Here is a 26796-nt window from a genome sequence, read left to right on the forward strand (position 1 = left end):
TGTATGGCCTTGAACGCATCATACATCAGTTCCTGAATTCCCATCTGGAGGAAAAAAAAAAACCTGTCTCATCTCGAGGATTTTTACAATTCACAAAAACTTTCGATTCGGGTAAATTTTGCTCAGCCATGTAAGGTAATCGGTAGTATTTTTGTGACTGTCTCTGATACTAGATTCCCCAATCAGTGGAAACTCGCTTGGCTGATTACCATTTAAGGGTTGTCAAGAAAAACCTTGCTTCTTGGGACATTAGTGAATGATGTATGACAATGATATTTTTTGGGTTTCTTTGAAACTCCACTAAGATAGATAAGATGGGTAATTTTAAAGAACATGGATTATATGGAAAGGCTGAATCCCTCAATACTGTTTGCTTCCAAATCTTTGAAATCCAAACCTTCACTCTTTGCACCCAGTTGCACCAAAATTCTCACAGACTGTCTTTTGTACCAGTTTCTGGCAACCATCGACTGATTCTGCAGCTGGACCAGACGGCATCACCTCACGTGTCCTGAAAACCTGCTCTGTTGCTCTTGCATGTTATCTTTGTTCTGTTCAGTGTATCATTTGCTCGAGGTTATCTTAAATCTCCCTGGAAGTCATCCAACATCACTGCATTGCATCACTAGAATGTCACTCGGTGGAGCGCATAACCTCCGTCCACCTAAGGTCAGGTCAGGTATGGGAGCATGTGCCAGAACAGCGCGTCGCTGCATCCACTTTCCGCCAGTACTCCAGGGACCTCCGTCTGGCCTTCCCCCAGGCAGATGCCAGGCCCATCCCCATCTCCTTGAGATGATGGTCAACCATGAGGCACGTGGTCGGCCCACTGGCCTCCTCCACTCATGAGACTCCCTCGCTGAGAGAATCTGGTGAGCAGGATCAGCATCAGGAAAACGAGCCACATGTCTATACAGCCGCAACTGATGCTCACGGACCATGCAGGTAACAAATCTCATCGGAGTCTCTCAGCAACCGCTCGTTGGACACAAAATCCAATCAGCAATAGCCAAGGATTCTCCGAAGAGACCTGGTACCAAAGGAATTAAGTCTCCGTCTCAGATCCTTGGTCAGAGTCCAAATCTCGCATCCATAGAGCAAGACTGGAAGCACCAAGCACCTGAAGACTCGGACTTTCGTCCTCCCGCACAGGTACCGGCAGCGCCACACCCCATGATCCAGTGAATCCATGACTCCCCAGGCCCGACCCAGACGTATATTGACCTCTGACTCACAGCCAGCAGAGACATGAATATCACTGCCAAGGTAAGTGAATCTCTCCACGACCTCAACATCCTCACCACAAACAGACACAGACAGGACAGCAGCATCCAAGATGTCACCAAAAGCCTGGATCTTAGTTTTGACCCAAGAAACCCGTAATCCCAGCGGCTCAGACTCCTCATTCAGCACCTCGAGGGCCCCCAAAAGGATATCTAAAGTCTCCGCAAAGATGACTGCATCATCTGCAAAATCAAGGTCCGAGATCTTGACATTCCCAAACGATGCACCGCAACTTGATCTCTCCGACATCCTCCCTAAAATCCAGTCCATACAAGTGCTGAAAAGTGTAGGGGCAAGTACACACCCCTGCAAACTCCAGTAACAACTGGAAATAAGTCAGAGATGGTACCACCACACTTCACAGCACTCTCAGTGCCAGAGTAGAGTTCAGACATCAGATAGATCAGTTTTGGTGGCACCCCACGAAGACCAAGAATCCTCCAGAGGGCATCCCAATTCACTGAATCGAACGCTTTACAGAGATCAACATAGGCTGCAAGCAGCCCCTGCCGAAACTCTCGTCTGCGTTCGGTGAGGACACGAAGAGCAAGGATACGGTCAATCATTGACCTCTTTGGTGTAAAGCCTGACTGCTCTGGACGCTGGTGCTCAAGCAGATGATGGCGAACACTATCAATAATTATCCGAGCAAAGACCTTGCCCGGCACCGAGAGCAGCGTCACCCCTTGGTAGTTGTTGCAGTCTTGGCGATCACCCTTCCCTTTCCAGAGAGGGACAACAAGGCCCCTCTTCCAATCAGTTGGGATGATGCCTGTGTTCAAGTCAGAGCACAAAACTGCATGCAACGACACGAGTGCAGCATTTCCACCAGCTTTGAGAAGTTCAGCATGGATGCCACAGATCCCTGGAGCTTTACCCCATTTCAACCGGTTCACCGCAGCCCGTGTTTCCACAAGCGAAGGTGGACCACAGTTTATTGGAGGGTCAGGAACAGGGATTGTAACACCCTTGACGTCCAACTCAACAGCTGGGGGATCAGCCTGGTACAACCGCTCAAAGTAATGGCCCAGTGGGCCTTCACTTCAGACTCCTCTGTCAAGAGCCTACCACTCTCTGCTCTAACTGCAGTGCTCCGAAGAATGGGCTTGGATGAACGCAATGCGCAAATTCCCCTGTAAGCGGGATGAGAATCACCTGTCCACAGGTGATGCTCTACCCCCTCACAGATTCCTCGCACATAGGCCTCCTTGTCCACCCTCAGTGCACGTACAGTTTTACGCCTCAGCTCCCTGAACAGCTCAGCTTTGCCATTCAGCCTGGCCCTGCGACTGGTCAATGGTATCCAGTGTCCCTTGAGAGACAAAATTCTACTTTTCCCTGCGGTGAGTTCCAAGACATCCACTGGCAACATCAAGGACGGTGGTCTTGAAGGCACTCCACAACTCTTCAGGACCCCCCAAAGCACCCAGACACCCCAAATGTCCACTCAGCCTGTTCGCAAACTCCTCAGCTACTCTCTCATCCTTGAGCTTGCCAACATCCAGCCGAGGCTGGGATGGTACCATTCTCCAGGATTTAAGGTGCAGCTTTAGAGTTGCTACAACAAGCCTGTGGTCAGTATTGAGGAACTGAGCACTCCGGTAGACCCTGCAGTTCTGGATCATCCTCCAACGACCGTCAATGAGGACATGGTCAATCTCCTTTGCCACACCGCCAGCGTTGGAATACCAAGTCCAGCGATGAGCTTGTGGGCGCTGAAACCATGAACCAGCCACACTAAGTCCATGACTTCTTGCAAAGTCAAGGAACTTGGTGCTATTCTGGTTCATAGTTCCTGACCCATGGAGATCAACACACGTCTCATAACCATCCCTATCAGTTCCAGTCGATGCATTGAAATCCCACAAGACGAGAAGTGTATCTCGTCTGGGGCACTGATCAACCACAGACTCGAGCGTGGCGTAGAATGCATCCTTCACGGTGAGGTCACTCGCCTCAGTCGGAGCATAGACAGAGACCAGGGAAATGACACCCAAGGAGTGACGAATCCTTAGTCTCATAATACGCTCATTGACCGGTGTTACCTCAATTATCATTGGGGTCAGCTTATTGGACACAGCTACAGCAACTCCTTGGGTATGGTAACCATCAGAGCGACCAGACCAATAGTAGGTGTAACCACCCACCATTATCTCGCCGCAATCCGGTCTCCGAACCTCAGAGAGAGCTGCAATCCCGATGTCCAAACGCTTGAGCTCAGATGATAACAGACAGGTGATCGTCCTCTCTTTGGGATAGGACATTCCAGGCACTCACCCGAAGGGACCGCCTCAGGTTAACCCAAGGAGACCGCCGTCTGGTGGATGACACCTTAGCACCACTCTGACACACTCTCCCGCAATCCGACCCAGGGATGTTACCCCATGGTTTCCCTCCTTTCCCTCCACTACCTAAGGTAGTGGAGATAAAAAGGTGCAAAGACCGATCCCCTTAACTCCAGAACAATTAGCTTCCTTTCAATCATCAGCAACGTCATGGAATCCATCATCAAAGTCGACATCAAATCCTTCCTTTTCTCTATTTGCCTGATCTCTGAACATAATTTCAAATTCAGATGAGGTCACTCCACCTTGGACATACTGCTCTCTCCCAACAATGGATGGAGTCCCTCAATGTCAGCATGAGATCAGAATGGCTTAACAAGCTGAGTGTGTTGTACTGTATGGAAATGGGTGCTGATATTTAGCCTCAGGGTTAGGGTCCTGGTGTAAGATGAAGACATCTTTCTGGGGCAAATCACATTTCTCAGTTGACCTCCAAAGCCAGTCACTGACTTGGCATCCTCTGTCATGCGCTGTCTTTCTTTGACACACCTAAACTTTTATCCACCTCCAAGGCTTTCTTCCGCAGCTTGATTGAGTACTGTTCTTCGGTCAGGGTTGATTCTCGTGCCTCACACTTTGCTTGATGCTGTGGAAACCGAGTCTGTCAAAATCATTGGAAGCTCCCGTGATGAAGCTCAGTCTCTGAGCCTCTCACTTTCACATCACAGTCAGAATTGTGGTCTCTTTCTGCCATCTCCTTTCTGGTTTTGAACCCTCTGCTCTTTTCTTGCCCTCTCTTCCCCTCCCACTCCTTTCCCAGGTTCCACAGGGTCCATGCAGTCTGCCCATATCTACCTTTGGTGAAACTCCCAAAAATCCCAACTCACTACTCGCCTCCACTCAGCCGTTCTCTTTTTTTTTTCTTGTTTTCTTCTCCCCCCCCCTCCTGCCCCCATCGCCTGTGGAACCAATTTCCTCAGTCTCTTCAATCTCATTCTTCCCTCCATGGCTGCAAGACAGCTGTTCACAACCACCTCAGGTCATCCCCCATCCATAATGACAATCTTTTCTACCCCCAATAATCCTCCCCAAGCCCACCCCTTTCTGAGTTAACAGTTTTCCCTTACACTTCTGTGATTGAGAGTTTGTGGCTGTATCCATATTGTTCACACCCCCCTGTGTCCTTTCTCTAGCCCTAATTTTTCCCCACATCCATTATTTCCCCAAGTCTCCCTCTATTTTGTCCCTCCACCCTGCTGTCGGTGTGTGCCCCCTCTCTTTATGCTGTTCTCTTCGTTCTGTTACATCTTAATCCGTTCCGTGTTCTCGCTCCTTCAAAAACATTTCCATTGATGCATTTGAAAAATTGCACAAATCATGGTTCAAGAAGAGTAATATGCAAGAACATGAGATATCTGAGGTTTAATTCCTGCCACCATACTATTATGAGGAATAAGACTATGGTTTAAAAAAATTCCTGGCACATTCCACATCCGTACCTTGAAGGAAAGTAAGCGGGTGAGGTAAATCTCCGGAATGGCGGTGCCGTGGTGCTTCTCACGGCCACCGACCCTTCGCCTCTCCTCCTCCTCCTCTGCTTCCTTGATCAAATGCCACGACTGGAGGGAGTTTCGACTCATCAGTGGAACCCCTGGTCCCGAGGCACACCCCACTCGACTCAGTTTGTGTGCGATGAAGGAGGAAATCGAAGAATGATTGAGGGATTATAAGAAAGGACCAAGGAATGTGACAGAAATTGGAACCATTTCATTTTAGCAGATTCTCCCCCTCTGAATTGAGATAGAGTTTTAAAAGGTCGAAGATAGGTGTTTTGCTCACTCGAGTTCAGGCAGGTGTGTGCTGTACTTATTATCCCCCGCCAACCAACGAAGTTGGCGGGGGATATAGAAATGGGTTCCGTCCGTCCGTCCGTCCATCACATTTCATTTCCGGAGCTAAACTACAAATCCCCTCAAGATATATTTACGAAATTTGGTACACATATCAAGCAAGTGGTGAACTGGTGCCTTTTGATATGTAGAGATTTCCCCCAAAAAAATTTCTGTCACTTTCCATGGAAACAAGTTGGGTATTAAGAAATAATTGAGGTTAACCTTTGTTTCCAGAGCATAGTTGCAAAACTATTAACTATTTCTTTATGAAATTTGGTACACACATCAAGAATAAATTTAACTGGTGCCTTTTGCTACTTGTCCTCATTTACTAAGGTGGGGGATATCGAAGACTTTGTCTTCAAGCGATGCCAGTTATTATTATTATAACATTGTTCTACCATACAGGCCTAATTGTCCTAAGATGTGACTCATGGGTCACCTTGAACAGTCACACTCGGAGGCATGTCGTTTCGAGGCACGTGTTGCCTTTGAGCCAAAACCTGTAATGGATGAATTATGTTTGATCAACAAACTCACTCTCGCCAAGGAGCGACCTTCGGTTGGAGCCAGGCAAAGGTGGAGCACCTGGAGTAAACTGAGATGATTGTGGGACAAGCATCATTGTTGTCTTGTCCCAGATCTGTTGGAAAGGCCGATGTGAATCACAGGAGGGGTGGGTAAAGAAGACCGGGGGGGGTTGGGGGGTGGGGAGGATGAGAAGAACCATGAAGTCACGAGGGATTTTCAGTTTTGATATCTTAATGCATGTGGGGGTTCAGGGGATCTGTTGATATAACTATGTGACCATGTGAATCACTCACGTTGTAATGTTTGAGAGTGTTACAACGAATGTTTGATTGGTTAACCTCGGATGTCTGATCAATGTCGGAGAGGGCAAGACCCGTGGCACCTCCCAAGGAGCGAAGTTCTGAAACGTAAAGGCCAGGATCAAATATATAGAATACACCCGATTAAAAAGTAAGACTTCAAGAGCATACGCAGACAAGCCGTACCAAGCGTGAGCGATTCGGGGTCAGGCAGTTCGGAGAATGGAGTGCCTGGGTAGAGCTGGTCCAGGATTTTGTGCTTGACTTGCCCGATGCTGTCGCAATCCAGCACCATGATGTCTAACAACTGCTGGCCTGCTGGTCCTCCAGGCCCCCCCTCCTCTTGCTTGATCACTTTTATGGTCTAGGCATTGATGAAGCCGGGGAAGGGATGAGAGACATCAGTGCTGCTGATACATGGGTGATGGCTGTGTCAATGGGTGCATATTTCTGAACAATTTCAAGTGCTGAGATGATGGAAGATTTTTTTCACTCACTTTTGTTTAATTTTTGGCAAGCTTGCATTATTTTAAAACCCCATTGCAGCTGTACCTAATGATATTTTTGGTGCAAGGACACAAGCCTTGGCCTGAGTTCTTACCAAGTGGCGGTTGTCCACGTGCGTGCACAACAAGGAGCTCTCTGCCAGTGTGAAGTGCGCACGCTGCAGCACGCAATCCACCGGGCCACGGCCAATCTGGGTTCGAATTGCTAGGAAGAGCATGTACACGAGCTTGCCCACAGAGCCCTGCACAGCACAGCATAGCATGGTATGCAATGACATGTTAATACAGAATGAAGAACTAGTCTTGCTGGTAAAGGCTGGTGTCTATCTGCATCGGCAGACAGGCAAAACAATAGATGAAATCAACAGGACGTTGATTGGAGGTACGTGAAGCAAGAAGCCGACATTTCAGGAGTTAACCTTTCGTTATCGCACTGTGGAACCCGAGACAAGTATTTGGTTACCAAGTGGTCCCACAAGGAAGCCAGAACCAGATTTGATTGCTAACATGGGTGAAGAACAAGGCCATACCCTCAGACTGTTGAACAAACAAACAGATATCCAGTTGGTCAGCATTTTCTCCACCACCGTTTCGGTCCTGCAAACAGCATACATGAGACCGTTACCCACCACCTCTGCACATCGATGCCGTTTGTACAACGCACAGTCCTCGTCCCAATCCCCATGCACCTGCGGAACAACAGCTTTGGTTTCCTCTCGACATTGTTACTGATTAAGTCTGTAATGAGGCAGAGGAGGATACGCCACAGCAAGGCGGGGCGATCCAGCAATGCCACCGTAGCGAGGGACGCGATGTAACCACGATCAGACTGCTGCAGCTGGCACTTATCCAACGTCTGCAGGAACTGAAGCCAAACAACCTTTCATTATTCCTGCTCTCTCTGATCTTGGAACGGTCTTTCCAGCTTTCGAGTGTGAAAATGTATGTGAAAAAACAAACTCAGTCACAATACCTTCACGATGAAGGCCTCATTGTCGAGAAGTCTATAGAACTCGATGTCACTGGCAGTGAATGGTGGTGCCCGGGAGTTCAACAGTATTCGCTGAGCCAAGGGGAAGAACATTCTCTCCACGTATCGTCCATATGGAAGCAAAGGAAAGCCGGTCACGTCCAGCTGGTTACTTAACTCTGGTACCTGCATTAAATCTGTGCACACCAAAAGCACACCCTCACAAAGGCGAACGTGAAAACCCATCAATTGGCTGGAGGAATTCAGAAAACACACACACACACACACACACACACACACACACACACACACACACACACACCATCCTTACCAGCAAACTCCCTCCTGCATTGCTCCTTGACATCATCCTCCAATTGCCCCATCACCATCAGTATCTGTTCGTAGCGTCGCTTTGCTCGCCGCCCCTTGTAGCTGCAAGGTCCATACACATGCCGAGTTTGTGATCTGATGGTCACTTGTTTAACTAGTAAACGTCATTGCCAAGTTATCTGTCTACAAAGTACTACACAGAGTTGTAACAGTCATTTCTTGTTTTTTTTTTTTTTTCCAAGTCTCAACAGCTACAACACAGAATGGATCGGGACGCAACAGAACAAAATGAACAGCAGAAAGAGTGAGAGAGTGAGACACCAACAGCAGGGATGAAGGGCAACAAGGGATGTGGGTAAGGGTGAGGGGTGGTGGAGAATGCACGTGGTGGATAAGATGGACACAGAAGCAAAATCTCAGGAAGGAAAAACAGGAAATCTGGAGGGAAGGACAGCAGAACAAAACTGACAAAACTAAACTCAACAAAAATTCCTGAAGAGGGGGCACAAGGCCTCGTGTCAAGACTTTTTCTTGGTCAAATAATCATGAACCTCGGAATGATCAGCCTGTGCTCCATGGTCATCGCATGCTTCCCAACAGTTAAAGCTAAAGGACAAAGTGAAATACGAGTCAAAAAACTCAGTGGATTCTTTAAAATTTTACGCTAAGTGATCAAACAATGGCATCTGAGGTTGAGATTCCGTTTGTTCAGTAATCAAGGGGGGGGAGGGGGGAATAAAATAATTAAATGCTTTGCATTCTTTTCAGTTTGATTTGAAGCCAAAGTTGCAGCAAGCAAGTGAAAAAGTTACTTCATTGCATATTGCTTTTTAAAATTATTATTTATTTCTAAAAAAAAAAAAAAAAAAAAATCTTTATTCTCACGTTTTTAAAAGATGGTAGAATTATGGGTGTTACCGTAAGAGGAGCATGACGGCTGTGATCAAAAGCAAAAAAAGAATGATTGCTGTGATGATTCCAGCGAGGGCACCAGATGAGAGCACGGTGGACGGATAGTGAACAGGTCCAAGGTAATACCATAGGCCTCCCATCTGGACCTGTAAGGGATAGTCGTTGTGTGTGGGCACACGTGATGCATGAGCAACCTTAATTGGTGCAGTCTCAAAGCAAGTACCATTTAGTGTGAAAACATGTCTGTCGTATAACCCTTAACCCACTGTAATGTTGTTATGTAAATTTCATTAAAATTTCATTAAATCACAAAACAGCATATGAACTCCACTCCAACCATGCTGGTGATTGTAATATGTGGTCCATTCCATTGGGACCATACTCTGTGCAGAGCGTTGGTGCTGCCTAAGCCGTCTCCTTGGCTATTGGGCACAATCCTGGACGGGTCGCCACTCTGACACAGGATACCAGTATGGTGGCACTCATTTTGCCGACCTCGGGAGGATGACAGGTCGAGTTAACCCCACCTGGTATTGATTCAACAGCTGAGTGGGGTTTGAACTCAGGACCCGAGGATCCCAAGCCTGCCACCCTAACCATTAAGTTAACACCAGGCATATCGTGGTTAACCTCCAGGCATATCGACCCGTTAACCTCCAGGTTAACCCCCACCAGGCATATCGTTAAGCCAACACAAAGGAATCTGCATAGGATTCGGGTTTCAGCCGGTCCTCCACCACCTTCAAACCCATCCAGGCACAGCCAAGCGAGCCTTACAGAAAATTTTTTTTTAGAAGAAGAATTCACTTCTTTAAAGAGCCGAGACAGATGCTTAATGAAATCGACAAATTGAAATAAATTGTACACAAACAACACAAGGCTCGTGGAAGAGCGAGAACACTGAACGGACCAGGACGCAACAGAACAAGAAACAATAGAGGGGGAGGGGTGGGGCATGCCAACAGTCTGGTTGAAGGACAAAATATCGGGCAATTTCAACAAAATAATGGGTGTGGGGAGGAATGAGAGATTGGGGGCGGGGGGGCACAGGGTGGACAAGATAGATACAGAGAGAATTTCTCAGTTAAGAAAAAGTGGAAGTATGGAAGGAGGAAGGGTTGGGGGTAGAGTGCGGTGGATTAACGGGGTAGAAAAGATCATGGTTTTTGGATGGGTGTGGGTAATGGTGGTGAACAGCTGTCTTGAAGACCCAGAGAGAAGAATGAGATTGAAGAGAGTGTGGAAGGCGGTTCCACAGGTGGGGGAAAAAAAGAGGAATAAATGAGTGGAGGTGAGCAGTGGTTATGGATTTAGGCAGTTTCACAAGGAGGGGGTTGCTAGTGGACCGCGTCCGTCCTGCAGATACTTGTTGGGGACAGAGCACGGAGAGGGCAGAGGGTGCAAGAGCAGAAATGAGGCGGAAGAAGACAGAGACCACTGACCTGTCGGCGATGGCGAAGTGATAGGCCCATAGACTCAGTTTAATCGCGAGACATTCCAATGATATTTAAGGCCTTTGGTTTCCACGGTGTCAAGCTGAGCAAGATGTGAGGCAGGGGAGCCAGCCCAGAGGGTAGAGCAGTACTCCATCGAGCTGTGGATGAAAGCCTTGAAGGTGGACAGGAGTTCAGATGTGCGAAGAAAGGACTTTGCACGATGGAGGATGCCGAGCCGGTGCGTGAGAGAGAGGGAGAGGGAGAGGGGGAGTGAGAGTGAGAGTGAGAGTGAGAGTGAGAGTGAGAGTGAGAGTGAGAGTGAGAGTGAGAGTGAGAGTGAGAGTGAGAGTGAGAGTGAGAGTGAGAGTGAGAGTGAGAGTGAGAGTGAGAGTGAGAGTGAGAGTGAGAGTGAGAGTGAGAGTGAGAGTGAGAGTGAGAGTGAGAGTGAGTGAGAGAGTGAGAGAGTGAGAGAGTGAGAGAGTGAGAGAGTGAGAGAGTGAGAGAGTGAGAGAGTGAGAGAGTGAGAGAGTGAGAGAGTGAGAGAGTGAGAGAGTGAGAGAGTGAGAGAGTGAGAGAGTGAGAGAGTGAGAGAGTGAGAGACAGAGAGAGAGAGAGAGAGAGAGAGAGAGAGAGAGAGAGAGAGAGAGAGAGAGAGAGAGAGAGAGAGAGAGAGAGAGAGAGAGACACAGGTGATTTTGTCAAGGTCCGAGGAGAGGGAAGAGGCTGCTGGCTCCCTGCCTATCTGGCAAAGAGATGAGGGATGTCATGGCAGAGAGTGTAGTCATCAGCAAAGAGATAGAGGATTTTCCATTCAGTGAAATCATTGATGAAGATTAGGAATAAGTTAGGCCGAGAACACAGCCTTGGGGAACTACAGCCTTGACAGGGAGAGGAGATGAAAGGGTTCCTTTGAGAGCCACACGTTGGCTATGAGGGGGGAGGAAGTCAGTAAACCAAGAGTGGAGTTGGCCTTGGATTCCATCTTTGGAAACCAAGGCAGGATAATTCTCTCAGAAAAGTAAGTTACCCACGTTGAAAAACAAAATGGCCGCCATTTTTCAAGATGGCCGTCTCATAAAATCGGAAAAATGGTTTTCAGTGCGAAACGTCTATAAATAGGAACATGCTATTGATCCAAATGTTAAATAGATTGTATTTTGACTGGAGAAATATATTTTGGCACTAATATTCGAAAATGGTTACCAGTTTTCAAGATGGCGGCCATTGCATGACTTAAAATCAGTACTTTTGTCGCTGTCTTACAAAATTATCACAGATATTGCTGGGAAACATCTGTGATCATGTATTGAGGTGATGCGGTCAGGCTCTATTACATTATGTGAATAAGAATGATGTTAAAGCACAACCAGGGCACACTGGTGACATCACTGCTGTGAGACTCAGCATGGGGTTCAGTGTCGGTTTATAGTGTACGACTTGTAGCTGGAGTTTACTAACCTAAACTGTAGTTTGTAGTATACTTGAGTGTCCCAAATGCTATCTCATAAGCCCCTGTATATATTTCAGCTCGAAGTATAGCGACTTGTAGTATTACACTATTAGATAGCCGCGCCTGAATTGACAGGATGTGCCAGCGCGGGAGAGCTGAGCCAAGGGTAACGGGGCTTCATTTAACCGGAAGGTGTACAGATCGCATGGGACTTAAATGGCACTGGATGAACGATCAGGCGAGGTGTAGGGCATTTGTATGTATGAACCGAGTGGTATCCCATATCTCAATATGCTTATGTATTTTGTACGGTTAGGTGGTAAAAGGATAAACCCTCGGCCTTAACCTGTTCAATATGTCCACTAATAATCCGTTGAGTAGTACTCCTAAAACTGACTGGAGGAAGTGTTGCCTCTGTCCAACTGATACAAAAGAAGAGTTCAAGTCTCCCCCAACCCGTTATGAGTGTAGTTCTGATGGTTATTCCATGATAGCAAAAATCCTACCACAATTTCAGGCAATCCACCAGTTACCGATCAGGTTAGACCCATCCAGATTGGATGAAGGAGGTGGTATTGAGGATACACTGAGGCGAAATAGTGCCAAGTACCACCAAAATTGTTGCAAAATGTTTGACAGCTATAAACTTGAGTGTGCCACTAAAAGAGCAGCTGAAATTCAAAATGATCCAGGAGAAGGGCACTCAAAAATGCGAAGAACTAGCACGGAAGTGCAACGGTGTTTCCTATGTAAAAAGATGCAACCAAAGTCAAAGTTGCGACAAGCCATGACCATGCAGCTAAATGAGAGGCTGAATGAATGTGCTCGCAATCTTAATGATGGCAAGCTTTTGGCTGTCTTCAGCGGTGGAGATGTGGTTGCCCTGGAACTGAAATACCACTACTCTTGCTTAACAGCTCTGTATCAGAGAGAGAGGGCACACATTGCAGCCAAGAACAAAGAAAAAGTCCAGTCATCCCAAGAAAAGGAAGTCTTCCCTTTGGTGTTCTCTGAACTTCTTACCTATGTCATCGAGACAAGAAACAGCAGTGATGAGCCTGTTTCGTTTCGACTTACTGACTTGGTGAGTCTTTACAAGGAAAGACTTGAACAATTTGGAACAGATATACCTGATGTGAACTCTACCAGACTGAAAAAAAAAGCTTTTGGCAGAGAAACCTGCGTTGGAAACCTCAAAGGATGGATGTGATGTTTATCTGACATTCAAGAAGGATGTAGGTCCTGTCATGTCAGAAACATCAACCTACTCTGATGCCATCATTCTCGCCAAAGCTGCCAAGATATTGCGTAGGCACATGCTTGATCACAAATATAAATATGAGGACAATCTTCATGAGACGTCAGTATACGATTCATTTCCTCCAGCTTTGCTCCAATTTGTCTGCATGATTGAGCATGGAGCAGACATAAAGTCTCAACTGAGGTTTGGAGCAACTACAACTGACCTGGCTATGGCTCAGCTCCTTCAATACAACTGCTTTGCCAAATACAAAGAAGGTGCTGCCACACACAGGCATTCCAGAGACAGAGAAACCCCATTTCTGGTCTACATAGGGATGTCTGTTCATGCTAAGACAAGAAAGAGACACCTAGTAGAAATGCTCCATGACCATGGTCTCAGTCTTCCATATGATCGAGTACTCGACATATCAGCTCAGCTGGGAGATGCAGCTGCAGCCAGATATGTAGAGGAAGGTGTGGTTTGTCCTCCCAAACTGAGGAAAGGTCTTTTCAGCACATCTGCGATGGATAACATCGACCATAATCCCTCTTCCACAACGGCGACCACATCATTCCATGGAACCAGCATATCCATCTTTCAACATACAACATCAGGAAATCAAGGAGAAGTACGGGAACCAATTCTAATTAAGAATACCAAAGTAAAGAAAGTCCCAGAAATCCCCGACTCGTATACAAATGTCTATCCTGCGTTCTTCACAACAAAGAACCCTTCTCCTCCCAAAAGCAAACTTACATATGAATCTCTGCCAAGTCTCCCCCTAACCAATGAATACGAGTGGTTGCAGAAGATTAGCCTCACACAAGAAGTACATGACAATGTTAACATCACTTGGTCAGCCCACCATGCAGAGAAAAAGAGAGGTCTTGCATTTGAAGTGAGTATTACAGCACTTCTGCCCCTCCTTCGTGACGAAGCTCACTCAGTTTCCACTGCAAGGCACTCCATGAACAAAGTCAGGGATACTATTGCACACCTCAACCCAGGACAGGTCCCTGTGATAACCGCAGACCAGCCTATTTATGCACTTATCAAACAAGTCCAGTGGCACTGGCCTGACCTGTATGGTGAGGATAAATTTGTTGTCATGTTTGGGGGCCTCCACATAGAGATGGCTGCTTTAAGGTCTCTTGGAACCCTACTTCAAAGCAGTGGGTGGACAGGTGCTCTTGTGAAGTCTGGGGTGGCTTTTTTTGGATCTGGAAAAAATTGATTTTTCTAACTCAAAAACATATATTTCGATGCATAGAACATTAAAATAGCATTATTCCATCAAAATTTAGCTCAAACGCAGATTCAAACCACTTCAAATGGTGGCCATCTTGAAAAAATGGTGATCATTTTGGTTTTCAACGTGGGTAACGAACTTTTCTGAGAGAATAGGTCCTGGAGCACATGTATACCAAATTTGGTGCTTGTACCACCAAGTGAAAGATTATTTTAGTGATCTGCTGCACGATGGGTAGTACAGGAGGAATTGTTTTTTGTAGTCCTTATTAGTAAACACAAAATAACAATGGAAGAGAGGAAAATGAATCAAAGGAAAAGAAAAAGTTAGAATTAGAATGAACAAAGAGAAAAGTGAAAAAGTAGAAAGAAGTATGAAAGGAACAAAGATCAAAAGACAATGAAGAACCCAGATTAGATAGATTACAGAAATTACTCCCAAGGCTCAAACACAGCACCAAGTACAAACTTCCAGAGTTCCATCAGCAGGGAAACACAGCTCACACATCATTACGATAAACCTTGTCATTGACATGGTTTGTACTCGATGTTATACATGCACCACCAAATAGAACGGCACTCGGTCGAGCCCACAACTCTGCTGGGCTGAACAGTTCATGTTTTGTGTCCCAATGATGGGCCGGATCTGCATCTGGACCTAAACAAAATCTAATTGGCTTGTTCTTATCACATAACCAACTCATCCACCAAGTTTCATCCGAATCCGTCCGCAACTTTTTGAGATATCGTGCTATATATCATATAGATATCGTGCCCTATCTCTCAATGGTGAAGAATTGCTCTAAAAAAAATTCTCCTATCTGGATCCAGATCATCACCAAAATCTAATCAATTATTCCTGGTCACACACGCGATCTGTCCCACCAAGTTTTGTCCGAATCCGTCCATAAATTGAGGTGTCCTCGTCACAGACAAACAGGGGTGAAAACATAACCTCCATCCACCTTTGGTGATGGAGGTAACTATAGTGATTGCTAAGGGATGATGTTGTTATATAGTATGAAATTAAATAATATAATATACCAGAAATAAAATAATTACAGCATCTGCTCTTTTGGTGTTTACGGAAAGTTTGTTTGAGTTTATGTTCTGCCACTTGGTGTTCCATTAGTTGGTAAAAAAAAATGTCTGTTGTGGTGGGTGGGAGGAAGGGCTGACTGTCATGTCAGTCATATCACATGCAAAGCCACGAATACATCACCACATTACTATAGTGAGTCTTTCCCAGTGTGGGTCTTGTTAATAGATTGAAAAGCTGTAATCAATTGAATAATGAAAAATACAGTGTGGTTAAAGATCGTTTTACCATGAGCTCCGGTAGCTTCGCCGCTTGATTTCCTTTCTCTGGATGTGTCAACAGCGGTTCAACGAGCGTGCAGTTCGGATTGTGATCCTGGAACGTCGCATAATGTCAATTGGCATGGGGTGTCACATACACCTGTTTGACTATGTAATCCCTGTTTTTACAGGTAAGCAAAAAAAACCATTCTTAATTATTCCTCGTCTCAACAAGCAAGTTCACAACTGCAGGACCTGGGCACAATGTCTCCCCTGATAACTTCAGAGTTGCATGAACTGGGTTCCATGTCTCTACCAACCGCAAGTGACAAAATTCGTGTCGCAAGTGGACAAAGCGAGTGGATGCAAAGCTTTGAGGTCATTGGGATAATGGACCAAACGTCCTATATGTTTGTAATTGTCCTTGCATAGCTTTTCATGGCAACACTGGAAAACTCATGACAGGGAAAGCATGTGCCGGAATGATAACACCTTTTCTATGAACGTGACAAAATTTTGATAACTCTCCTGAAAATAACTACTTAAAATAACTACCGATAACTGTCCAAATGACTGTCGTGAAAATAAAACTTGTCTTTAAAAAAAATACAAAATAAACTTCCATTCATCATCATCATCATCATGATGATGCACAATATGCACTATGCAGAGCACTGCTGCTGCCGAAGCAGTTGCTAAGCTACAATCCTGGACGAGTCGATACTTCGATTCGAAGTCAGGGCAGGAATTTGGAATCTGTTCAGGATGCCGGCGATAGCTCGCCTGCTCTTCGCGAAGGACAACGTGGGGATCTTTCACGTCCACCAACTAATGGCGGCAGATGGGATGCCCATTTTGAAGTTCATCTGAGGGACGGCATACACATCGATGAATCCCCTTGACTGTGAAACACCAGGATGACAGTTTATAGCTGGGTCTGATTTCAAACCCAGACTGGACAACTTAGAGGCGAGTGTGCGTCCCTCTGGAGTCAAGACTCTAGACCATCCTGCCAGCCCAAACTTCCATTACGATTCATATTTCAACCATAGGGTAGGCAATGTTTACACAAATCGCATGTTCCCAGAACTTTCCTTTTGAACCAAGACACTCATTGCTACTCGTAAATTCAAAATGTACAATGTTGAGCCGACAATGTGACAACAAAGTGAGGCCCTATGGAAGCTTGAGCTTTCCTTTCCAATGATTAGTGCCGGCAGATGGGTCTGGCTTAATGTCCTTCTGATGGACGACATACACATTCATGAATCGTCCTGCATACAAAATACCAGGGTGACCGTTTATAGCTGGGTAAGCTATCCTGCCCATCTTCATCACTGTCTAACTTCAAAATTTCTGCAACAATATAGTATTTGAATCTCTTTTTGTTTAAACTGATCTTTTCAGCTTTTAGTGTTGCGGTGACAAGTTTGGAATGCACGTCCTGACGGAGCTTCGTTGCCCTTTAAAAACCCCATCAAACTCAAGACCACTGTGGAGGGACAAGGAAGAGAAGCTCACCTCATCCCACAATATGTTCGTGAAATCATAGTTTGCTGGCCGTGGTTGGGATAGAGGTGGTTTGCAGTAGAGCGCGTTGTCACCCAGCGTACTCACGGAGCACTCTTCATCACCGATACTCACTTTAACCTCACCCTCCGTGATCGCCTTCTTCATGTTATGGCCCTGTCAAATAATCGAGGCTGCCCATCAGCATGCTTTCTGGGCCTCTCTTTTCATTTACATTGCTGTTAACATCGACGGAATATATATATCGGTGGGAACGCATGCTTGCACACCTTCAAATACAGGTAAGGTTACAAGCTCTTCTTATGGTGTTGTGTAGACATTGATGTTGCTTTGAGGACGTCGGTTGTTCTTTCTCTTGTTAAAAAAAGAAATTTAAGATTTAAAAATTAATATTATTATGGTGTTGTCAAGATGTGATAGGCAAGATGTGATTTGTGTCCTAAACCCATCTCTATCTCTACCCACTTTACCCAGTCGCACCCAACTGTCCCTGGACTCTGTATCCTTTTCTCCTGACAAGGTGGAGAGCTTGCTTTCAAACCTCGAGTCAGATTCTGCAACCGGTCCAGACGGCATCAGCCCACGTGTCCTCAAAGCCTGCTCTTCTGCTCTTGCTCACCCTCTCTCTGTTCTATTCACCCTCTCATTTGCCCAAGGTCATCTGCCATCTGCTTGGAAATCTGCTAACATCACTGCCCTGCATAAAAAAGGTGCAAAAACAGATCCCTATAACTACAGACCAATCAGCCTTCTCCCAATCATCAGCAAGGTGATGGAATCCATCATCGCTTCAGATATGAAATCCTTCCTCTTCTCCAATGGCTTGATTTCCAATCATCAATTTGGTTTCAGACCAGGTCACTCTACCCTGGATATGCTGCTTCTGCTCTCCCATCAATGGATGGAGGTCCTCAATGCCAGACAGGAAATCCGAGCCGTATCCCTGGACATATCACGTGCTTTTGACACAGTCTGGCACCCTGCCCTACTCACCAAACTCTCTTCCCATGGTATTCAAGGCCATCTCCACTCATGGCTCGCAGACTTCCTCTCCTGTCGCAGTCAACGTGTGGCCCTAAATGGAGTTCTTTCATCCCCTCTTCCTGTGCAGGCTGGAGTTCCTCAAGGTAGCGTTCTGGGCCCTGTTCTTTTTCTAGTTTTCATCAATGATCTCTCGGACTCTCTGGAAAATCCTCTATTTCTCTTTGCCGACGACTCCACCCTCTGCCGTACCATCTGTCATCCCTCAGACCGGCAAGCAGCAGCTTCTTCGCTCACTGCAGATCTGGATAAAATCACAAACTGGTCCAACACGTGGAACATGTCTTTCAATCAAGATAAATCTCACACTCTCACTATGTGTCTTCGAAAGGACCGTTTACAAAACCCCCCCATCCACTTTCTCAACAATCCTCTGGAAGAAGTCTTTTCTTTCAAGCTTCTGGGTCTCACTATCTGCCATGACCTTTCCTGGGAAAGTCACATTTCCAACCTTGCCTCAAAAGCCAGTCGCCGACTGGGAATCCTCCGTCGTGCAAAGTCCTTCCTCGGCCCTCTTGAGCTCCTGACCACTTACAAAGCTTTTGTCCGTAGCCTGATGGAGTACTGCTCTCCCCTCTGGGCTGGTGCTCCTGCCTCCCACCTTTCTCGGCTTCACGCTGTCGAAACCAGGGCATTTAAGATCATCGGCATCTCCCGCAATGAAGCTGAGTCTTTGGGCCTCTCACTCAATCACCGCAGGTTGGTCGGTGGTCTTTCTGTCTTCTACCGACTCCTCTCCAGCCTTGCCCCCTGCTCTCTCTGCGATTTGTCCCCACCACATTTCCACAGGGCGCTCAAGGTCCGCCAACAACCCCCTTCTGGTAAAACTACCAAAATCACGAATCACTGCTCATCTTCACTCTTTCATTCCTCTTTTTTCCCGCCTTTGGAATAAACTTCCTCACTCTATTCTTTCCCATTCTTCCCTCCAGGCTTTCAAAACAGCTGTTCACCACCACCTCTTATCTTCCCCCATCCAAATCCTCGATCTTTTCTACCCCCGATAATCCACCCAAGCCCACTTCCTTCATTTCTCCTGCTTTCCTTCCTGAAAGTCCCTGAAATGTCCATCTTCTCTTCGCCATGTTCCCCGTCCCATCCCCATCCCTCTCCCTTCCACAGTTCACCTAATGTGTCTGTTCCTCACTGTTTTGTCCCTTCCACTCCCGCCCCTCTTGTCTCATGCCTCCTTGCTGTGAGTTGTGCGTTAGCTCTCATACGAGCCTCGACCAAGGTATACAAAAAAAAAGAAGAAAAAAGTGTACCACATGCACAGCACGTACAGAGACAGAAGGAGAAATGAATACGTTTTTACATTGTTAATATTATCACAAGTGAGCGCACTGTGGTCACAACCTGCGACAAAAACGGGGAACGGGCCGATTGGGAAACACGCAATCAAAGCACTCTTAAAAGACGAACAGTGCGATTATTGAATGCGCTATTAAAATATTAACTTGACACCTCTCATCCATGTCAGCCTCCGCCACAGTTATATCAGAACGGCCCGATTCGTCACACCGTCACGGATTGTTTAAGCCCAATAAAAATTACGTAACGCTATTATTTTTAGTGAGGCACGTAACATGCTTGCTGACGGGCTTGATTAAACCTTACTAATAATTTTTATTGGACATACAATTGGATTTTTTGGCGTCCTTCATCATGACTAACACTTGACCCAAATAAAGCCAATGGAAATTTGACGCAACAAACCTGGGCAGTATATATTCAGCAGAGGCCTACAGGCCTGATGTCTTCGGCCCACCAGAAAACCAAGATGGTGGCCATGTTATTTTGGCTGGGTGCTGTGGTGGGTGCAGTCAAGCAACAAATGTGGGTGGGGTCCGGCAGCTGTCCGACCAATGGGTTCACATTTCAAAAATAGACCCTCAACAAGAACCACGTGGAGCTCTTGCAGACCTGTGACAAAACTCACAAAATTTCAACAAGGTGATGTGGGTTTTCCAAAGTTTTCCCTGAAAACATGTCGGATGATGACTCTTCTGAAAATGATTTGGCGCAAGTGGCATAACTATGATGCGCATACCCCCAGAGCTGAGAAAGAGCTATGGAATTCGGTGGATGTCAAACTTTTCAGAGGAGACAAAGGCATCGGATGGTTTTGATAAAACTCGGCCAGGCTGATTGTCGCTCATTTTGCATGGGAGGAAAACTAGCCGGTCAGCGTGGTCTTGGGGTAAAGCCGGAGGTCGTGAAAATTGACGACACAGTCTGGTAATCTCATCACCCAGTACATGGTCCGTCTTAACACTGCAAATATAATACCCAGACATCCTAATCACGAGTGGGTGTTCAACGCCGTGTGGGCTCACGACATCCGCATCGCTTCTGTTTGTGGAACGACCAGCAAGTGGCCACTGCGATGGAAGTCATGTGACAGTGTGAGAAGAATGCCATTCGTAACTTTGTTACTTGTGCCGTTAGGTCAAATTTGACTGAAAATAATGATGTCATCATGCGTGTACTACCCATTCTGATTCTGATGTGCCATACTCTGTTACAGAGCGTTGGCGCTGCTGAAGCAGTTTCTAATAACATGATAATAACCTTTGTACATAATGTACTTTGAAGTGAATCACAAGAATAATTGGGAAATTTCACTGCATAAAGCAACATCGAATGAAGAGTTTCAAACTGTGGTCAAAGTATCGTGAGCGAAGTGCTTTGATGGGATTGATAAATAGGACAACCAAATATGAATGAATGAGTACCGAACTAAGGCTTTTACGATATAACACCTTGAATGAAAATTTCGTGTTCAGCCTTTCGACATAATCCGTAGGTTCAGACGGTACATAGACAGCCCCTAAATGATCAAGCACTACCAGTGTACCACACCCGTGGCCACTTACACCGCATGTAACCAGAATCCTTCTATCCACTTATACCTAAACATCGCTCCTTGGTCTGATCACAGCCGTACCTTCACGAACACGATTTGTCCAACGACCTGGTACGGTTTCTCCTGAATGCCGGCACGGCATAGCTTGGGGTTCGAGTAGTAGCTGAGCTCAGTATCAGTGCCATTCATTGCCACAGTGTGCCCATCAAATTCCAGCCATGCACGACTGAACTTGTGATCCGCAGGCACTCGAGGAGTGCGGCACAAAGCCTGCGACTCGTTCACAACAGTACAATTTGTAGAATTCTGTTGGGGATGAAAGGGCCAGATAGGGAAGCGGAAGAACAATGAAGGGCATGTGACATTGTCAGCTTTGTGTCTTGAACTTTTATCTTGCACTTTTACAAGTTTGGCACGTGGTTAGAACATTCTGCTCTGACGCTGGGAGTTCAGTGGAATTATTCTAACCTTGGCCTAGTCATACCAAAAACGTTTAAAATACTTCATTCTGCATCCTTGTTTGATGCTCAGCATTTAGAGAACAGAGAACAGGTAAACCCCATGGGTTGGCATCCGATGGTTATGGAGGGACGGAGATGGGGTTCTCCAACAAATTGTCAAACCGACTGCAGCGAGAAAAACAACGCCACCGGGTGGTGTCGCCAGTACACGGAGTGCTCTGGGAAGTTCTTCGCTTCCCCCAAGTTTAGTGACTGTGTTTGTCTCATGTTTAAATAATTTAATACTTCTCGTCGCGTGGCGTCTCGGTTTGCATGTGCGTGAAACATGCATGGTTTGTGCGTGACGGCTCCTCCATGAGCCTGAGACCCTGGAGGAAAGAAAAAAAAATGATCTACGTGGGTTCTTGTACAAATTGTTAATTCATCAGCCGCATAATCAATCCCTCTTGGTGTTTTCAAGATAGTTTGCCACAATGGGAAACTGAACCATGTTTGGAGGGTATCCTTCCTGATGACTCGACAAGGAAATACAAATGGAACATATTTGAGGCTTCGGGTTGGAAAAGCCTGCAGCAACTTGACAATGAGGTCATCATGTTCCGACGTAATTAAATAATTACTAAGAGCTCCCTTTGAATGAACTTCAATAAAGGAGGAGGCCCATCGAGCCTGCACAATGGTTTCCCACCCACGGACGTTTGTTCAGTTACTCAATCCTTTTAAAATGCTGATCGTGAAGCAAGTGACCCGCATGTGCCATTATTAATGTCTTTGGTATGACTCGGCCAGGGTCGGGTTCGCGCCGCGAACCTGACAGAGCGGACACTGACCATTACGCCACCGAGTCTGATATTAATGTTTGGAGGGTATCCTTCCCGCAGTCGGTTTGGCCATTATATGTGGTTTTGGTTTTGGTTTGGCAACTATGAATATAAATATGACGTAGGCCGTAAACCGATGAAAGTTTCCAATACAAGTGACTGTGGATTTGACTCTCATTTTGACAAGTTCAGTATTTTAGTCGCACTTACAGCTTCGTGCTAATCTTTGAGTGCAATGGAAGAGAATCCAACGTCTCACCTTGTTCACCTGGGACTGTATGTTTGTGTGAAATCCAGTAAAACGTCGCCTTCGATTGTACTGTGTTGTCGTCTCGATGAAGAGTTGAACCTGCTGCGCCACGTCTATCCTTTCTCCTGTTACCGTTACCACTCGGCCTCCTCTGCATCCAGCACAGCACTCATCACAGTCCCCACTGGGGTTCCACACCACATAGTTCCACCTAATGTACTTAACATACGTACTAACCCGTAGTATGTGTCCTGAGGTGAAACTTTTGAGATGACCGGGTTTTTGATGTAGGAAAACGACAGGTTGAGACATTGCACCTTCTTATCAAATTGCAGACCAATGCACTGCTTGCCAGGCAAATTTGGCTCGGTGATGCATTCTACCTTGTAAGGAAGCACCGTCACCATTCTGTAAGGGGGAAGGCCCACAACATCAGGAACACCTTTATCACTCCACCATGTACTCCCCTGATGACATAATCCAGACAACATCCATATTCATTCCTTTCAATCACACAATTATTTTTTTTATATTGGCTCAACATTCTGTTCCAGCGTCAAAAGTGTCACATTTCATGTCCCTTTGCTCTTTCCACCTTCTTTAGTGTATACCAGACGACCCGTGAACCCGTTGGGTTCCCGTTGTGACAGCGGTTGATGAAAAAAAAAATCATTTAAAAAACAAACAAGAAAGAAACAAAAAGATAGCTCCAGCGAACTATACCGCTGAGGTTGTTTGCATTGATCAAATTCTCCCGAAGAGTACTTGACTGAATCAAGAATTGATTTTTTAATAATTTTTTCGTTGCCCGATTTTAACGAAACTTGATACTGCATACCGCAGGAGACTGGTGAGTAAGGTGGGCCGAAAATGTTTGCGCTATCGTGTACCGTTTTGGCTGTATTTCGGGTACATACATACATATATAGATACATACAAGATGAGAGTTTTAGTAATATATAGATAAATAACACTACGATGGAGAAACATTTCTCATTCTCTGCAGGTCCTGAAAAAGCTCCGCAAGGATTACACCAGCAGGAAAACTTCATCACTGCAAAGAACGACTATGTTAACACTTTGGATATTATTTTATAAATGGCTCTTACCGTGAATAAAACGAGTTGCTGAATGCGAGAAGATCGACCTACCGGCAGGTGGCAGGCCCCACGAACACTTTAAGCTGTCCCTCGTGTCCCAAGTCAAGCTTTTCTCCATACAAGGTAACACGAGTCTGTCCAGATTCCAAGCCCCGGTCTGGACTTGCACTGGAAACCACAGGTACCTGAACATGGAAAATAAAGGATTACAAAAGAAAAAACGATCAATTCCTTCGGCCCGAAAGTTGTAAAATCTTTTGAGATCTCACTCCACACCACCACACCACTCTTCTGCTTTGTCCCCCTCTCTTTCCTTACTCTTCTCCTTTTATACTTCATTTCCTTCTTCATGATCAACTTCCCCAATTTCCTCCCTTATCGTATATGATTCTTTCACCAAATTAACTCCAGCTCTCTTGTATGCCTAACATGTAGATATCTCCAAATTCACGGCTATAGACAATCATCATCATTATAATGTAGCATGGCTCCATGCAGAGTGTCGGTTCTGCCAGAGCAGTTTCTTGGTGAGGGCCACAATCCCAAACAAGTCGCCATTCCGATGCAAATGAGTCAACTGAGTGTGCAAGAATTTGGAGTTTGGATAGGGTGCCGGTGATAGCTCGACTACTCTTTGTGAAGGACACCATGAGATCTTTATAACATCCACAAACTAATGCTGGCAGACAGGATGCCGTGGAACATCGATCGGAGGGATGGCTCACCTTGATGCCTCGCCGTACCTGTGAAACGTGTTATATTTGTGTCGCTGTTTGTGTTTTTGTCCAATTTTCCGTTTTAAATCATGCTGCGCTGTATTTGTCGGATTTGTTTACGTGTTGTTCAAGACCTACTCCTCGGATAGCCGCTGTGAAAAAATTGTGTCCCTTTTCTACCATGTTCCTCGTTTTGCTTACTTTCTCCTAAATATTGTACTTTCTACCTCTTTATTGTTATCCTATTTCCCCCTCCACATTTCAAAAAAATTAAAAGAACATTAAAAAAAAAAAAATCCGAAACTAGAAAGCATCTCAAAATGCAAAGAACGTCCGTGTCCGCTTTGTACTCGAACTAAGGTTGAAGAAAACGAGTTTTAAAAAAATTATACATTTTATTCATTAGTGTTCTCCATAATCTCATAATAAAGGTTTGTTGAAGATTTGATGACGAAGCTCAATTGGGAAACATGTTACGGCCTGAACAGACACGCACGGACGCACGCACGCACGGACGCACGCACGCACGCACACTTTCCTTCTGCAGATACTTCATGTACTCCATTCTTTATTTCCCCATTTTTCAATATCTCCAAACTGAATCTTCATTGAATGTAAATGCTTCTTCCTTTAAAAACATTGAAAACAATTCAAAAATCCTTCACCCTCCTTATTTCTCCACCAAGAGTAGCCAATGTGTTTTTCTTCTTCACCACAATCTCTTCTTCTTTTTCTTCTTCTTATTCACAAAAATTATTTTCCAAAACTGTCATCTAAGCACTTGGTTCACCAACCTCCCTCCCGCACCGACAGCACCATCTTTCTCTCATCTCATCCCGAAACCAAAAAATATTACCTCCCATCCCATGATCTTAGTCTCCGTTTGTCCGATTTGGGAATCTTGAGAAGTCCAGTTTGCAAAGGTTCTTTGCTCATGACAATCATATCCCCTTCAGGTTCTTTAATGGATTCAGTAGCACCACCACCACCCCCACCACAAGCCCAACATCTACAAACCCATGTCCTTCAAACCCCACCACTTCAATGTGTCCCCCTCTTCAGAATCCCTTCACTTCATGTCCCATTTATCTGCATCCGCATCTGCCCCTCACCCTCCCTGCTCAAAGATCATGTCTTCCCTTTCTGTTTCTCTCCTCATCCCATCCCCTCAATGCTTCCACCTCACCCAATTCACTCAAATATTACCCCTCACCCTACCCGCTCAAACCTTGTCCTCATCCCGCCCCCTCAAAGCCTCACTCCTGTCCTGCACCATCCCAACACCTCCTCCCCTGTCTCTAACTGTGTGGACACTAACATCTAAGATTCTAAGGTCTCCACTCCAAACTAACAGACCTCTAAATCCAGGGCACTGCTAAACCAGACATCATCTGTTAAACCAATATATCCTCCCACAAGATGTCACTGACTCTTTCTTGTCTCTCCGCGGCTATTGTCTCCTCCGATGTGATAGGCCTGAACCACGCCCCTGTAGCAGAGTTCAGCTTATATCAAGAACTCAAATTCTCACTGTCAGTATCATGATCTTACACCTCCCAACCTCCAAAAGTATCTCTGGCTGCGATTTCCCCTCTACTGCTCTCACCTCTTGTTCATCTCTGTGTTGAACTATCCTCGAAACAGTGACAACTCCATCTACATCTCTTCCTCAACAACATGGCCAAACTTTGAATCACTCATCCCAACTCTCTCTCTTCCTCATATGTGGTGATTTCAATTGTCACCATGCCAATAGGCAAGGTGCCGGTACCTCTCTCACCAGCCATGTGACTTCAGCAAAGGACTTCTGTGACTCCATGGGACTGACTCAATCTGTCAAATTCCCCACCCAGATTTCTCATAATGGCAAATCCTTCATTCTGGACTTGGTGATCTCCCTCTGCTTCAATTGTTTCATTTCATCAGATGCATGTGAGAGACATTTTGCTCCTGAAGGCGCTGTCACACCTTGACGATTTAGCCAGCGTATGCCGACCTATTGAAAATGTGTCTAAAACGCGGGCACACGTCGAATACGGTATGGGTAAGTTTGGTTTACGTGAAGAGCATGGTGAAAAACGATGAAGTATGCTGTCATATTTCGTGGTACGTCTCGTACATCGTGAAATTTCAAGCATGCTGAAAATTTTATGACGTACTCGCCGTATGGCTCACACGTTCCGCTACGCTGGGAGTAAGTTGTCGGCACGATATGCGATCGTTGACACACGTCGACACAAGTTCCTTTAAGTTACTCATAAGTCGAAACACGTCGAGGTAATGTTTAGCATACCCAAAACTTATTTTCTCCGTCAAGGCACATTTT

The 26796-nt window shown here is 45.7% G+C and overlaps 1 protein-coding gene across 4 annotated transcripts in view; it reads right to left on the reverse strand.

The window, feature by feature from the left end:
• LOC147014829 (plexin-B3-like) overlaps positions 1-26796 on the reverse strand; it is a 154849-nt gene that overhangs the window by 10607 nt on the left and 117446 nt on the right. For all 4 annotated transcript variants that reach the window (XM_085853156.1, XM_085853159.1, XM_085853158.1 and 1 more), the window contains 17 exons: positions 23806-23939; positions 22892-23062; positions 22664-22805; positions 21204-21428; positions 17207-17371; positions 15714-15800; positions 9016-9155; positions 8099-8199; positions 7771-7964; positions 7487-7662; positions 7328-7394; positions 6893-7039; positions 6478-6655; positions 6286-6392; positions 6002-6104; positions 5069-5220; positions 1-44 (listed from right to left, as the gene is read on the reverse strand). The exon at positions 1-44 is cut by the window's left edge and continues 114 nt beyond it. In XM_085853156.1, the coding sequence (XP_085709282.1) occupies positions 1-44; positions 5069-5220; positions 6002-6104; positions 6286-6392; positions 6478-6655; positions 6893-7039; positions 7328-7394; positions 7487-7662; positions 7771-7964; positions 8099-8199; positions 9016-9155; positions 15714-15800; positions 17207-17371; positions 21204-21428; positions 22664-22805; positions 22892-23062; positions 23806-23939 (2333 nt within the window). The remainder of the gene's footprint in view (positions 45-5068; positions 5221-6001; positions 6105-6285; positions 6393-6477; positions 6656-6892; positions 7040-7327; positions 7395-7486; positions 7663-7770; positions 7965-8098; positions 8200-9015; positions 9156-15713; positions 15801-17206; positions 17372-21203; positions 21429-22663; positions 22806-22891; positions 23063-23805; positions 23940-26796) is intronic.

The sequence above is a fragment of the Eptatretus burgeri genome, chromosome 13 (genome assembly GCF_056783735.1).
Source record: "Eptatretus burgeri isolate ZD-2024b chromosome 13, Ebu_testis_v1, whole genome shotgun sequence".
NCBI lineage: Eukaryota > Metazoa > Chordata > Myxini > Myxiniformes > Myxinidae > Eptatretus > Eptatretus burgeri.